The sequence below is a fragment of the Magnolia sinica genome, chromosome 6 (assembly GCF_029962835.1).
Source record: "Magnolia sinica isolate HGM2019 chromosome 6, MsV1, whole genome shotgun sequence".
Lineage (NCBI taxonomy): Eukaryota > Viridiplantae > Streptophyta > Magnoliopsida > Magnoliales > Magnoliaceae > Magnolia > Magnolia sinica.
The window spans coordinates 92211340-92228099 of NC_080578.1; the positions used below are offsets into that span (position 1 = coordinate 92211340).

Genomic DNA, 16760 nt, shown 5'->3' on the forward strand with positions numbered 1-16760 from the left:
CCACAATAAAGGTAGCACCCACTAAGTATTATCCGTTTAACAGCTAATCCGCTCAAGATTGGAAGCAACCTATACGTTAGCTCACCACTATTTAAACAATTGTGGCGAATCTAGTACATGGCCCTGAATTACAAAAATCCAAACCGTTCAAATCATGTTTCCCATCGTAGATGGATCATATATTTTAAAATAACCCAATAAAGAATCCTAATAATAAACAAGCGGCCACAAAATGAAGCAAACCAAAAACATCAATATAATTGGTTCAAAATTGGAAGAAAACAAATTTATAAATACAAAATTTAGTTAATTATCCATGGCCAACTATTTGAACGGTCTAGATTGTCCTAGATTAGTTCTAAGAGTCAAAATTATTTTCTTTAAAATGGTGTAAAACTAACATACTAGTATTTTTGTTGAAGAAGAGGAAATATATGATGAATCTCTCTCATGAATTATTCTGCTCGTGTCTTCTATCAATGGAGAATGCATCACAAAGGTCTTCGACTTCCCATCTAAATCTCCCTCCCAATCTCTCCATAAACCCTCTCTCAATACAAACAATTCCATCTGTATCCTCTCACCATCACCACCATTCAGATTCCTCAGCCACACCTTCTAGAACGATCTACAGCGACCGTTTCATCCCCAGCAGATCCTCCTCCAACTTCGCCCTTTTCGACGTCTCACCTCCCTCCAACGCCTCCTCCGCCGAAGGCCGAGAAGATGGCTCCGGCGCTTACTCAACACTGCTGCGGACCGTCCTCTTTGGCGATTCAGATGTCGTCTCTCCGACCACGCCTGACCGGACGCCGGGGAACTGGTCTGGCCGTAGCTCGCCTTCGTCGGGCGGTGGTGTTGGTAACCCGAGCAGGAATATCTTCAGGTTCAAGACGGAGACCCGGAGGTCGTCGTATTCTCTATCGCCTGTCGGGTTTGATGGTGCGCTCCCCGGCGTTATTCCTACCCCACCCAAGACGCCGAGGAAGGTCCCTCGGTCTCCTTACAAGGTTGATTTCTTTTTCTTTAATGTTAGTTAATGTGGAGCGATTTGGAACTGGGGTCTGATGTTTTCGAGTTTTCGATTGTGATCTCGGGCTCTGTTTCTGTTAGGTTCTCGATGCGCCTGCATTGCAAGATGATTTTTATTTGAATCTCGTTGATTGGTCTTCGCATAATGTGCTTGCTGTGGGCCTGGGTAATTGTGTTTATCTTTGGAATGCTTGCAGTAGTAAGGTGAGATTTCAGCTTTTTGAAGTTGTTTTTTAATCAATTGGTGGTTGAATTGTGATTTTACTGACTTGAAATTCAACCTGTTTGCATTATTGATTTTATTTTATTTTTTGTGTTTTCGTAATGCATGTGGTGCTGCTTTTGATGAATTGAGTTGAATTTGATTTGTGTGTGATGAATGCAGGTGACGAAGTTATGTGACTTGGGAATGGACGATAGTGTTTGTTCCGTGGGGTGGGCGCAGCGAGGTACACACCTAGCTGTTGGAACGAATTTAGGAAAAGTCCAGGTGAGAGATGTTGAGAAAGTAGGAAACCTAAAGTAGACATGGTTGGTAAATGTGACTTTTCTTTATCTTAAAACATTGAATTAATGTTCTTCCTAGCTAGTATCTATAATGGGAAAGTAATCCCACACCCACCCTTTGTTTTGGAAAGGTAACTGAATCTATTAAGTACAGGGACACCAAATCTATTAAATAAAATAAACACTACAAGTCAGATAAAGGACACAAGTCAAGCAATATTCCTCAAACTGCATCCCTTTAAAGTTCAACTTGAAAGTAACGGAATTGCAATTTAGAGTTGGATTCTCAATCTAAATACTTAACAAGAAAATAACAGTTTGGTTGTTTCCAACTTTATTAGATTGAATACTAATCCAATCATGCATCCAAATACACCCTAGATGTTGGTATTTGTTGCTTTGTTGGTTCTTGGGAAGAGTAGCTTTTTGTAGGTAAGATCATGAACTCAGTGGAAATGATGTAGGACCGATGCATGAACCAAATAACATGTGAGATCAAGTAGCAAGATTAAAACAATTAACAAAAAAACACAAATATTGCCATAATCATCACGAATACTATGAAAATCAAAAGAATATCATGCATAATCCTAGCCTAAGTTACCGATATTGTCACACAAGATCATTAAATAAAAGGAGACTAGGATCTAATGGATGTAGGGACATTCAATTAGCATAGGGTATAGTCTATTTTAAAGTAGAAGGCCTAATACAACCTAGGATAAAATTATGGTTTTAGGAAATTAGAAAAATCTTAGAAAGTTAGGGATTTCTAGATTTAGGGTTAAGGTTTTAGTAGAGAGGAAATGAGGTTTTGATTTAAGGGTGAAAGGAAGCCAAAATGGACAAGGTGCAGTCGTATGACCAATCCGGAAAGTTCACACGTGTGGCCGTACGGTCACACGTGAGGCGTGGGATGGATGGGTTAGGTTTCTTAGGGTTTATGATTGTAGATAAGTAAAGGAAGGATGAGTTTAGAAGAAGATGAAGGCTTAAGATGTGAGAATCGAAGAATTTGAAGAAAGTAACTTGATGGAGGGGAAAAGAAATGATGATGTGGGAATAGATGGAGGACCTTTCACTTCTGTTGATGAAGTTTAGCCTCACACTGATCTCCCTTCCAAATCACATGAAAGTATCTTCAAATCTCATGAAGATGGAAGAAGAAGAAGAAAGCAAGAGCTCTCTCTCTCTCTCTCTCTTTAAATTTTATTTTTAAAATCACAAAATCCAATGAGGGGGAGGGTTACATTCCCAACCTCTTTTATAGCTCCAAGAAAGTTCAAAAATTACAATAAACACCCTGTTTTGTGAATTTTGACGAAAATATCCCTAGTCTAACTAAAATCAACTAAAAACACTTATAATGGTGTTCAAACATAACATAAACAAAACTAAATCCTATAAGTTGATAGAATCTAAGAAAAACTGGTGTGGACGATCCACGATCAAAGGCACGATCCAACGGCCTAATCGTCACGTCCCTTTAATCTAACGGTCTGAATCACTCCATGAAGCAGCCCATGTGTATCTTCCTAGTGTGGGGTCTTCCAGATGCTCGCACATGCACATGGGGTTTTTAGCTCGATCACGAGTACTCGCCTAGTCATCAGAAAATCGGTGCGGCCCGCCTCTTCCTCTGATATGTACGCAAAGGCGTACGTGAAGTGATTCCTCATCAGGAAATCATTAATGTTGTCAATTAATGTTAGAGAGGGTGAGCTACAACCGCGCTTTGGGAATCACAACTTTGTATTAGAAGGGTGGTGTGGGTGGGGTTGCAAATTAATACCCATTACTTCTCATTGAAAAAAAAAAATGAAAATGTATGTCGATTCGAATTAGAAAAGGCAAAAAACCCATATCTGTTTAGTGTGTTTTCAGTTTTATGCACCTTGTAAAAATGGTGGATTGGATAACCACCTCTTCAAATTCCATAATATGCGTTTTGCCTGTGATTTGGGACACTTCACCTTAATCACCTTGTATTACGTTATGGCTTTGGATTAGAGGAAGCTTGCTTTTAAGTGTAGAACTACACAAGGATTCAGTTTCATGCTCGTAATCAACATCTAGGATTTTTGATAGTTTGAAATGTCTCCTATGGTTGATGTTTGGGATTGTTTAATTATTTCTATCCAACTTTCCTTCAAAGAAGGATTTTCACATGCTAGGGAACCAACACTCAGCAATTAACTGTAGGACTAAGCAAGGCTACTTTTTACAATGTCGATAACTATTAGGGGTGACGATTGGATGAGTTCGGCTCACCAAGGATTCATGTTCGAACCCAATCTTGACACATTACCCTCTGGCTGGACCTAACCCACACCCCAAGTGAATGGGACCCAATCCATTTGATTATAATTAGGTCTGGCTCAATGAACCCAACACGATCCTAGCATGAACCAACTCATGTTTAAGAATGAAATATGGGGCTAAGTATGCCCAACCTGGTTGATTAATAGCAGCAATCACTATATAGTAGTGCTACAATACATTAATGCTATAGTAATTTTTCTTGTTAGCAAGTTTCCTTGGTTAGACTTGTGTCCTGGTTGTTTTGGCCTGTTGAACAAGTATTGAAACCCTAGTTGGTTTGGCTTATTGCACAAGTTACTGAAGTCCTAGAGTGTAGACTGTAGAGGCGGTCTTCCATTGGGCCAATGGGAGGGAGGGTGACTTTTGGTTTTTTGCAGTGTATTCGGTTCAAGGGTTGTAAATCGGAAGACACTGTGGGTCTTTTAGGAGATTATATTCCTCATGTAATCGAAGAAGAAGTGAGATGATTCCTCATATCCCCATTTCTTGCCTCGTTCTACAGCTAATGTTTTTGTTTGGTGCTAATAAATCTTTTGTTACCATTTACTAGAAAAGGAAAAAAGAAAAAGAAGATCAGTTCGTATATAAACATATCGCAATATGGTTTTACCGGGGAATCTCTGCATCAATTTGCATTAAATCATGAGTCATAGTTCGAGGATTCAGTTCTCTGGTTTTGCTGCTGATCTCTGCATCACTCACTGAATTAGTGGATGGATACATATATTCATACTTATTTATGTGAATCTATACTATAGTTGCACAAAGTGTGAAGCGAAGTGGCAACAAATTCAGGTTTGAGAGCAAGGAAACATCTGTTTTGAAATGTTTCCAAGTATAAATAGGTAGGAAGCTGGAGCGAGAGCAAAAGCGTGAATCCGGAGCAGGATTTGAAGTGAGAGGCACCTGGTTAGAACTTAGAAGGATCACAATATGTCTTCTATTGTTTTGTTTTGGGTTTTAGGTCAGGTAATCAAGCTCATTCCATTGATAACTTTCTATAGGCAGGTTGGGTCAGGTAGGTTTCAACCTGAGCTAGATCCATTTACTTAAATGGGCCACTGTTTCTAGCCCAAGCCCCATTTAGCTTGGCCCAAACTTGTCTCAGAAGCTGGCGGGGTGAGTTGGCCCACGGGCTCACCTGACCCATTTGCATGCATAACAACTATGGACAATGAGAATTTACGTAGCTGAACATTTGATTGAGAAATTATAGTTTGTAAACCACTTGATTGAAATGAAATAAATTAATGTCCCCATCATTGCCATTGATGCACTATTCTTGAGGACTATGACTATGAGAAAAAAGTTATGCGAATTTAACACAATCAAATCTAACAGTGCTTGGGTGATCTCTGAATCTATTGTTAATTATTGAATTATATTGTGTAGATATGGGATGCATCTCGCTGTAGGAGGGTAAGGACTATGGAGGGCCACCGTATGCGGGTTGGGGCTCTTGCCTGGAGTTCATCCCTATTGTCATCTGGTAGTAGGGACAAGACAATTCTTCAACGTGACATAAGAGCTCAGGAGGATTCTGTTAGCAAACTCATGGGGCACAAGTCAGAGGTTAGTGTCTATACTACCTGAATTTATTTGAATTTTGAAATCATTGCTGAATCCCTTGAAATGTTTCCGACTCTATATTAGGAAGCTTAGCGTATGTTTGGATGCACCTAGAATGATAATGGAATGAGGCTCTGTCCACATGAATATTGTGGACAGGAACTGTTTAGCTCATCCCACAAAATTTTGACGGGGGGATGGTCTAAACACTCCCATCGCAAAGTCCACCTCAAGTGAGAGTGTAATGGCAAAGGATTTTGGACCCATTATCATTGCCTTCTCAACCTGGCCGATGGAGGGACTACGCTGCAAGCATTGTTAGGTACACCTGTACTGGCCCTTAGGTTTGAGTTTTGAATGCATTTCACATTTTATCAGAACTATAACCATAGAGAAACTGATTGCATGCAGCTGAAAGTAGCTTATCGTGCAGCCACATCTTTCCTGCCAACATGTCATTTGGGTAGAGAAACTGTACCATGCAAATGGTAGCCCCCCCACAATGAAGACCATGTGGCACAAATCAGACAGGTCTACTCATAAAGTGGGCTATACCTGTGTGCTGGATCAGCTGTATGTGATTTGTTCTCATCATCATATTGATCTTTCCAACTCCACCTTGTTGTGATTGCGCCAGCCGCTCCCCTGCCTGGGTGAGGGAGGAGCGTTTATGTCAGGTGGGCTGCCAGTTTTTCAACTTTTACCAAGCTATCATGAAATTCCGGTTTAAACAGGATTCACCGAGCCCAAATAGCTGGGACAAGGTTATGTTGGTGAATTGATGATTGATCTTTAGACATTTCCCTTTTTAAAGTAGATATGCTAAACTCTTCTTCCTTTTACTTTTAAATTGTTTCTTTTCAAATTAGATGTGCTAACTGTTTCGTCTTATAGATTGGAAATCATCTGTGATAAGCATTAGTTCTTCTTTTGATGCTTCATCTAGTATTTCTACTGTTCCCTGGCTTTGACAGTTGGTTTTCTTGTTTTAGGTATGTGGGCTAAAGTGGTCTTATGATAATCGTGAACTAGCATCTGGGGGAAATGATAATAGAGTGAGTTCTTCTTCCTCTTTAAGCAAGGTTTAGAATACCATATCAGAGTTCCAATTGCACTTTCTCCCAAATGATATGCATAAGAAATGAGAGAGAGAGAGAGAGGATCAATTATAGTGCTTCATCAGTGATACAAACGACTAATGTATAAGATTTTGAACTTTTTATAAGGATACCCAATTGCTCTATGATTTATTTTCTCCCAATGGCCTATCTCTTACCTTTCCTTAAAATGTCATCCTTTTGCAGCTTTTTGTTTGGAATCAACATTCAACGCAACCCATACTAAAATACTGTGAGCACACAGCAGCTGTCAAAGCTATTGCTTGGTCCCCTCATCTCCATGGGCTTCTTGCGTCTGGTGGTGGTACAGCAGACCGATGCATTCGTTTTTGGAACACAACCTCAAATTCACATTTGAGTTGTGTTGACACCGGCAGTCAGGTAGTTTTCTCACTATTTACTTGGCTGCCAAATTTTAGTTCTTCTTCTTCTTTTTTTTAATTTTTCTTGTTAAGCAAAACCGTTAAGTTGGTAGCATTAGTGAAAAATATAGATCTTCATACGAAACTCTTGTCAAGTAGAAAGGATTGGAAGAAAGATATGCCTGGAGAACAGAAGTGAATGTGGGATTATCATTGTCACCACTGTCCTGTCTCAGCTATTTAGGGTCAGTTTGATGTGGATAAAACAAAAATAATAATTCACAATAACATAAGTGACCCGTCAAAAAGAAAAGAAAAGAAAGAAAGCACCACTTATGAAAAAGAGAACTCTGAAATTGTCCATGAATTGGAGGTTACAATTGTTCAAACAATCTGATTTGGGATTGTGACCTATCTACAGTTGGTCCTACAATTTGGACAGTTCAACTTTAAATTTATTTATAACATGTAAAGTTTCTGATTGCCTGAGTGTCAACTATTGCAAACTGCCAATGTATCAAATTACTCCCTTCTGAGAACCTCATTTTTTTAGAGTGGAAACAGCATCTGTATAGTTCTGCATGAATGAAGCACCGTCTGTAGAATTTTGTTGTGGAAAGAGCATTATTTAAATGAAGCTAGAATCCCCTTTTTGTACCAAAAAGCTGTTCGGCATTTTGAGCATCATCCAAACAGGTCCCGAGGCTGAGATTTGGTAAAAATTTCAACAGCTCAAGCATGGAAGTGCTTCATGCTTTGCTATACACATTAAGTCCTGATCATCTAACTCTCATCCTGACTAATTGGGGTCAGTTACACTATCCTATTCCACCATTCCACTATCAAATATACACAATAGGTATCAGATCTGAATATCTAACATCTTGGCATGTTCCCTTATGCCATCCTAGTGAGCGCGTCCTTCTTTTGCTTTAGTTGATCTATGCATGTGCTTGAGTTACACCTTTTTTGCTGCGTTGTTTGCTTCGAATGTTAACCATCTTGCGTGGGACCCAATCCCAGTCCTACCCTTACCGGAGGTTAATAACCATCTTCTATGTGACCCACTATCCTAAAATAATAATAAAAATCTCCTATGGGACCCACTTCCAGTCCCACCCTTACCTGATGCTGCTGTGGAAGTAGAAAGTAAATCCTTGGGGTCCAGGACTTCCTAGAAAGGGTGGGATTCGGGGCATCCTAAGTAGAGAAATGGTGGGGACCTAGGCATGTCCTTAAACTGCTAGCTGGGGGGACTTTGTGAGGTACTTCCCTTGCTGCTTTAAATGGCTCGCTAAGTGGAAGGTCAAGGTGAAGAGAAATCTTGTACCTTGGGCAAGCCACTTAGTGGTTAGGTGTAAGTGAAGCTTAACCTCCCAGCGCCTAACCCCAGGATGGGGGCGGTTTCAGATGACAGTCTCTGTTTCCGGCAAACCTGAGGTTAGCCACTGGAGGTAACAAAGGTGGAAAACCAAACGCTCACCCCCCGAAGTAGAGAAATGGTTGTATATCCACCTTAACCTCCGCTAGTTGGTCAATTTCATTAATTTCAGCCTTCATGTCAGTTTTGATGTGGCTGGACTTCTAAATTCTTGAATGCAAATTACTAGCAAATACGCCTTGCTTTTGCATAAAATTTATGTGATTCTGCCCGTTTATCAGCAATGGGATGGTGGAAATTCTTTGAAACTAGCTTGTAAAATATATGGAAAAGTGCATTCTGTGAAACTAGCTCATAGAATATATGGAAAAACATTCAAAGTTTTTTTTTATGATGATGGCCAACCCTTGACTTAGAGGTTAAGAAGCCATTAATTACATGGATGTGTAGAAGGAAAAGATAGGAAATGGTCAAGATTCTGCAACCTGTTGACTTGGGGGAATCATAGGATGCTGAGCCTCAGAGGAAAAGGATACCTGTAATTGGGGCACATGGTCCACTGAAACAGACTATTGATCTGATGGGCCCCGCTGTGGATGGGGAATACCACAAAAAATTACCAGATTGGACGATCCTAACCCTTCAATACGTAGTAAAAAATAGATGGTTGAGCGGAATGCAATTTTCAATATTCAGGCCAAAAGACTGAAAGCATAGGATTTTTCTTATCTGGGAGATTTTCTGGGGCATCCCTCAGCCACAAACATGGTTAATAAAGATCAACGGTCTAGATCATATGAGCAGCCTCTCACATATGGAAGCCTTCAGCAAGCTACGCATTTGTCAAGTGTTAAGACTTGAAGTTGCACAGAGCGTGAAGCGGCAACAGATTCAGGTGTGGGAGCGGGGAAGCATTTGTTTCAAAATGCCAGCAAGTATAAACTGCTAGGCTCTTCAAAAAGTATAAACTGCTAGGAAGTGGGAGTGGGAGCAGCACCTAATTAGAAGGATTATGCAATTTTCCTCGTGGGTTAGATGGCAAGATTTTTATTTATTTATTTATTATTATTATTATTGAAGGATAGTTGGATGGCAAGATATAAACTCAAGCATTTCTCGATTGGTGATCATGCCCTGTGGTTATCACAAGAAGCTAATTTCCCTTGTCATCCATAATGCAGGTGTGCAACCTCATGTGGTCCAAGAATGTCAATGAGCTCGTCAGCACCCATGGCTACTCTCAAAACCAAATAATTGTTTGGAGATATCCAACCATGTCTAAGGTACGTGTCTTATAATATTTCTAAGAAAGAAAAGCCTCCATTGACTGATTGATTTTTGTTTGTGTTTCTCCCTTACAACAGTTGGCGACACTTACTGGCCATACATACAGAGTTCTATATCTTGCTATCTCACCTGATGGGCAGGTAATATAATCATCATTCCTCCATTCTTTTCATCACTTTCTTCTCTTTCACTCATATGTATGCCTCTGGGTATTCATATTTTTGATGGATCATCTCTTTTTGTAGACAATTGTCACAGGTGCAGGAGATGAAACACTTCGGTTTTGGAATGTGTTCCCTTCTCCAAAATCTCAGGTAAGCATAGCATTAATTGGGAAGAAATTCACCCATACCATTTTAGATCTGAAAGCCGCCCTCAGTTTCTTGAAGAATTGTACAATCCTCCTCATCAAGAAATGCACAATTTGCCGAAGCACCGGATTCACTATGTGAACCTGTGGTTCATAGGTTCAGACTGTTGATCTTAATGGCCCCACCTTTGATGGGGGATGTCCCAGAAGGCTCTTGGATTAGAATATCCTAACCGTTTAATATTTTGTCTTATTTCTGCTGAATGTGCATTTTTGCTTTATTTTTCTTTTAACCGTCCATTTTTTGGCTACCATATTGAAGGGTTGTGATATTCCAATCTACAATATTTGCTTGGCATCCCCTTTTAAAGTGGGGCCTATTAGATCAACGGTTTGGATCACTGAACTAAGCTTCACATGCACAGAATCCTGTGCATCAGCAAAATATGCATGAGCAGGGCCCTATAATTCTTCTTCCTCTTCTTATACTGCTGCTGCTGCTTTTAATGATTATGCGTAAATTCTTCGATACAGACAATCCGCTTACAATGCTTTGAAGACGTTATCTTTGTATTTTCACACATTAGTGGGAATACTTAGCTGACTAGCACTACGAAAGCCACACCTAATTGCATGATGATAGGATAAGTGCCCATCAGTGTTCGTAGTATTGGTAATGTTACATGTATCGCTGGCAAACATGTATTGATGTCACCAATGTTATTGCTGATACCCGGAAATGTATTGCTGACTAAGGGAAACATTGGGAAACTACAAGGAAATGGTGTAATTTCTCAACGACACTTCAGGAGATGCTAAATTACACATATTTGCATATTTAGGAATCAAATAATAGTGAAAAAGACACATATTTGAATATTTAGGAATCAAATAATAACTTTCCCTTTAATGTGACTTAAAAGCATATATCATTGACTCAAGGGCCAAGGCAACATTGGGGAAACATGGTATATCCATCCATCCATCCATGCATGTACATACATACATACAAACACACGTGCATGCTCAATCTATTCATCCATGCATGTGCACGCGCGCACACACACACAAAGTCCCTGGGAAATTACATAGCACAGGCCGGACTATCTTGAGGTGCTGCGAGAAGAAAACAACCAATTGAAATGGATATGGAGCTGCTGAAAAGAGAAGCATTGCACCACTTGACTTCACCTGATTTTTCAAAGTGATTTAAGGTTAAGTGTGATGCCTCTTGGAAGGGAATAGGGGCGGAGGGCAGACCAATGGCGTTTTACGGTGAGAAGTTGGATGACGCCAAGCGAAATGACTCCACGTATGATCAGGAACTATACTCAATGGTGAGAGCACTGATACATTGGAGACACTGTCTATTGCCAAAGGATTTGTAGTGTATGCAATCCATCCATCCAACCAACCAACCATCCATCCATGCATGCATACATAAACACACATACAAACATGCATTTCATCATACATCTATGCAACCATAAAAAAATTTAATGGATTTTTTTTTTTTTAATAACAAAATTTTGGCGATGTTATCGCAAATCACTGATACATTGGCGATACAAGCGACACTTGAATTTACAAAGAAAAAAAATAGATGATACATTGACGATATGTATACATTGGCGATACAAGTGACACCTGGAACTTAACACAGTTGAAAATATTGGCGATATCGTTACATTGGTGATACTTAATGATATATCACCAATACCTTGAATTTCTGTACTACCAGTGTTATCAATATTGCAGAGGTGGAGATAACAGATAGTATCAAGGATATTATCAAATACTGGGGATACTCCAGACAATGGGTGCCCATATGCCGAGCCACTTAATGGGTATTGAAAATTCAGCAATGGGCCCCATGTTGGTGCTTGCCTAATCATCGTTCAACTTAGCATTCTGGGATGAATCTAATTACAATTGCTAGTCCTATAAATTGGAAATAACCAAGTTGTAATTTCCACTCAATTAAACTGAATGTTTGCAACGAGTCAAAATCTTCTCACGGCGTGGCTTCTTACGTCAAATGTCTGATTGCGGAATGGGTTTTCCATATGGACGGGCCTGATGTAGATCTAGCCTTTATTAAGGCTTAGCTTTCCTTCTGCTATCTCAGCAGTGTTCTTTGTTTGTTCTGTTTTTCTTTTTCTCTTAATATAAGTTATCTTTCCAAAAAAAAAAAAAAAACTGAATGTTTGCAATTCAACTCCCTTGTGCATCCAAACGTTGTCCTGGCATCCTTGCTCATTTGCTTTAATATTGAAAGAATGAACTGATTATTGATGCAATATATGTTGATGGAACTTTAATCACAGAATACTGATAGCGACATTGGAGCCTCATCTCTTGGGAGAACACAAATTCGGTGACCTCAGCCACGCAGACATGTAGTTAGCGACACGATGAATTCCCTGGTGTAAATTAAGTGCGAGGAGAAAGGCTCAATGATTCTGTTGCAACCCTGTCTATCCTTCAATCAGAGAGTCATTGTCTTAGACTAAAAAAATGGCGGAAATCGGAAAATGTGGGGAAGAGAAACGAACCTCTTCTCATATATGGGATTCTTGCAGATTGCAAGTTCCTTCATTTAGGAAAAGAAAAAAGAAAATATTTTAGTTCTCTAAAGAGATTTATTGGATGGTGGGAGCTGTTATGGGTCTGGCTGCCCCATTGCCTTGTATTATTATGGGGGTAGAGAGAGAGAGAGAGAGAGAGAGAGAGAGAGAGAGAGAGAGAGAGAGAAATGGTAGGTTGTCATGAAAGAAACATTCTGGTGTAACATGTTCACTCACAGTTTTGTATAGAAATGTTAAAAAAGAGAAAAAATCTCCACAACAAATGCTACTATTGCTATGGTGCCATGAATTTTGTTTTTTAAATGCCATGACACCCGTTATTGGGGCTGTTATGACAGTATCAGTCTCCCTTATAAACAGCTAATGGAATAACAGCCCTTGTACCGTAGTTTTAAACTTGCTGATTCGACTCGAAACTTGGCTGAGTCTTGTAGAACTCGGATTTGAGACTGACTCAGCCTGGACTTAGAGTCTACTCGCAAACTCGTAGTCGAGGTTATGAAATCTCACCCTGGATTACATTTAAAATCCTTCCAAGAGTTGCATGTGTGACACTAGACTATTAATCTATTGGGCACATAGCCCACTAATGATATCCCAAAACAATTAGATTAGCAATTGCATTACTATAATTACTTTAATATGATGATGCCGTCCAAACATTGTCCATGTAAATGAACTGTTAAAATTTGTTGGTTGGTTAGTCACTCAGATGTGATCTTGTGCTTGTGGCCCATCCGAGACTTGGAATTTCATCATTTTTGGACAAAGTATGTATTTCATCGAGCTTATTACAACTATTGTGTCAAATATTACATAATACACTAATTAGAGATATGAAAGTTGATCTAGTAATTAAATTCAAACACCTATAAAAATATACTATGCATAGTTACTTTTGGATTGTTGGGGATTCTGAATCTAGGCTGCCAAACAAACAGGAGGATTTCAAATTCAGAAGGTTCCAAATCCACGTTCCCACTTTTTGTATGATGGTGTTCCATTGCAGTTTTTATTTATTTATTTTAAAATTCTAGTGACTGTTATGTACGGTGGGCCAGATGCTTTCCAATTTCTAATTTCCAGTTTTGTGTCACTATTGCTGTTGTCATTTTATGATGGAAACGCCCACCAGCTGCTGTTATGGGGTCATGACACTTGAATCCTACTGCTGCGAGTGTAGATTTTAGAGCATAAGTTTCTTCTATCAGGTATTGGGAAAGAATTTGGGAGTTGAACGGTTTGGATTACTGAATGGGGGCTCCACAATGCCCATCCATTAAAAAAAAACTCCAGGTAGCAAGAATCCTGACTCTAAAATACTTTTTAACGAATAGATAGTTTATAGAGTATAGCAACGGTTCACATTCAACTGAGGACAAGGCCAAATATTATAGGGTTAGGATCTTCCAGTCCAAAGGATTTTTGGTGCATGGGCCATCAACGGCAAGAACCATCAGATCAACGGTCTGCAGAGCATAGAGAGGGAGGACATTTTGGGAATAAGTAATATAGATATCATTCAAAGAATAAACCGGCAGGGTTTTTTACGGCAAAATGCATCAGAGATTCTAACAAAGCCTCCAACAACGGAAATAAAATGCCTTTTCGAGGGGAAATTACAAAATTGCCCTTGTTATTGTTATTTTTTAAAAAAAGAATTAATCAAGTCGAGAATTGTAGGGCCCACGTGGTATGTGTACGACATCTAGGCCGTCCAAAAACATTCACCCTAGGATGGTCATCAGCTGAAATAAAAATCTGGTTGATCTAATCTAAACATCTTATGGGCTACGCATGAATTTGGATGTTTTAGGATGGTGTATATTATTATTTTTATGCTGTGGCCCACCTTATGTTTGGATCAGCAATATTTTTTGTGCTGTCATCACTCTAGGTTTCATCAGTTTGGATAGATAGGTTTTCATACACATTTTACGTAGGCCCCGCAATTCTCGACTGCACTTTTTAAATAAAAAAATAACTGGGGCATTTCCGTAATTAGGGGAGTAAATTGTAAAAAAGGAAGGAAGAGTACAAGCGTAAGTGGGATGGGCCTACATTTTGAATGGGCCCACCCCACCAGTTCAAAATTCGGCCAAAAACAACCGGCTGTCGTGGACCGTCGGAATATCCCATAAGAATGATATTGAGGCTACTGCATCTTAATGGTACTGCCCACTCATATAAATGTTCCAGATCTTGCACACGTGTCACTCAAAGACAGGTGTTTTATTGACTCTTATGGTAAACTCTGTGTGGTCCACTATAATTTATGTATTTTATCCAATCCATCCATACATTTTACCAGATGATTTTAGGGCCTTATGCAAAAATCAAAGCATATAAAAAGCTAAAATGGACCACACCACAGAAACAGTGTGAGTTGAATGTCTACTGTTGAAAATTTCTTAGGGGCCATAGAAGTTTTTGAAAATTTCTTAGGGGCCATAGAAGTTTTGGATCAATCTTATATTTGTATTTTCCATTCATCCATGCTTGTGTGATCTTATGAGAAGGTTGGATGACAAATAAACATCACTGTGGGGCCTAGCAAGGTTTCAATGGTGGAATCATTATTTCCTTCCAGTGGTATGGTTCACTTTAGCTTTGGATAAGCTTCAATTTTGGGCTCAACCCATAAAATGAGCTGAAAAAACAGATGGACGGTGTGGATAAACCACATACATTCACTGTGGGCCCAACACACCTTACTCAGTACCATAAGAGCCTACTGAGTAACTCAGTACGCAATCTACGTCTCCGTTTAAAAATGGTTGTGACTCTTCAACGATACACATGGAATAGTTGTACAGCATTCCAATCCATCCAAATATAACCAGCTAATAATTGATAGAGTATTATCAAAAATACACCGAAAAGATAGGTTAACCATTGTTGTCCCTTGTTATGTTTTGATTTCGGTCATAAGATTACTGTGGGCATGTCAAAATTGAATGTTAGGATTAATTCATATGAAACAATAATGAGCCTAAGCGCCAAGATTAGTAGATGCATTGGAATTGATTGTATGTGACCGAGATTGAATAAGATAAGTCTCTTATTTAGACACTTACATAATGTTGTTTAAGATGATTAGACAATTAATAGAGAGTGAGGTTTGTCATTTAAAAATGAGTTATACCTTTAGCTTATGTACAAAAAGACTTCTTCAATATAGATGAAATAAAAAAAATATTCTTACAATCAATTGTAGAAAAGAACGGTAGAACACACCTTTGGATGAAGAATTTACTTGATATTATTATTGAATTCAGCATATGAGCGTATACTCAAATTACAACTAAGCTTAACAATTACTTAATTACTGCTACAGGTTACATAAAGAATATATTAGATTTAGTTTGGTTGGAATCTAACCATTTGAATGCTTTCTATATCCTGACATTTGCTATAACTACTCCTATTTTATGACATAGTATTGGTTGATAGGCACCAATTATATTACTGCAAAATCACTTTAAGGTATCTCCACATACTTCCAATACACCACACAACTCTTATAAAATTACACGTATCACTTTCTAATAGCTCTAGTAGGATTGAATAGAAATAAAGTACAACAACCACTGACTTCGATCTGGAATTTGGACCACTCAATGCTTTACTTTTAACCGTACATTTGGATGGATTAGAATGCTTTATCGGTGTGATTTTGTAGATACGCTCCATCTGTAACATGACCCGCAATTTGGATGGTCATTATAGATTTAAATCAGTGCCACATAAGAGGATGAGTCACGGTGGTGATCTAGGGTAGGCAATGTGTAGGGCCAGGGCTTGTCCCCTATACTGGGCCAGAGGGCCGGGCTCTGGCATGAAATATAGGCCTGATGTACAGCTGGCTGTGCTCAGGCCAATGATGAATGGCCTGGATCAGCTCGTTGGCCTGGTCCAATCATCAAGTGGGCCACCATTACATAGTTTAAGGTCATTGATTATTTCAATTTTTTTATTGGGATGGGCCCTGGCCCACCCTAGCTCTAGAGGCCTAGGACTACGGCCAAGGCCTTTTTAGCCTAACTGAAACTAGGGACTGGTTAGGGCAAAACCTGGCACGTGTGGCAGCGGGCCATCCGACACTGAAAGATCTACCTTGATGGGCCTTAGATAAGTTCAAGGCCATCTACTCTACTCAGAATATTACTCTCCAAACGTCCCAATGTGGCTCATACATACCCGATCGGGGCCATTCGTTACGTGGGTCCCACTTTCTAACTTCCATATCCGAAAAGTAGACCCCAAATAGATGTGTAACGTGGA

General features: G+C 39.4%; 1 protein-coding gene across 3 annotated transcripts; it reads left to right on the forward strand.

Moving 5' to 3' along the window:
• The first annotated feature begins 446 nt into the window (after positions 1 to 446).
• LOC131249075 (B-type cell cycle switch protein ccs52A-like) lies at positions 447 to 12779 on the forward strand. Of its 3 annotated transcripts, none has more exons than XR_009172665.1 (11): positions 447 to 1010; positions 1114 to 1236; positions 1418 to 1522; positions 5254 to 5433; positions 6423 to 6485; positions 6735 to 6929; positions 9473 to 9574; positions 9656 to 9718; positions 9824 to 9892; positions 12216 to 12591; positions 12624 to 12779. XR_009172665.1 is itself a non-coding variant. In XM_058249641.1 (10 exons), exons 1-10 carry the CDS (start codon positions 480 to 482, stop codon positions 12267 to 12269), a joined length of 1485 nt encoding a protein of 494 aa, XP_058105624.1. In that variant the 5' UTR covers positions 447 to 479; the 3' UTR covers positions 12270 to 12779. The 3 variants fall into 3 exon arrangements, 1 of the variants encoding a protein (XP_058105624.1); XR_009172666.1 differs by having other exon boundaries at positions 12630 to 12779; XM_058249641.1 differs by having other exon boundaries at positions 12216 to 12779.
• Positions 12780 to 16760: the final 3981 nt, after the last annotated feature.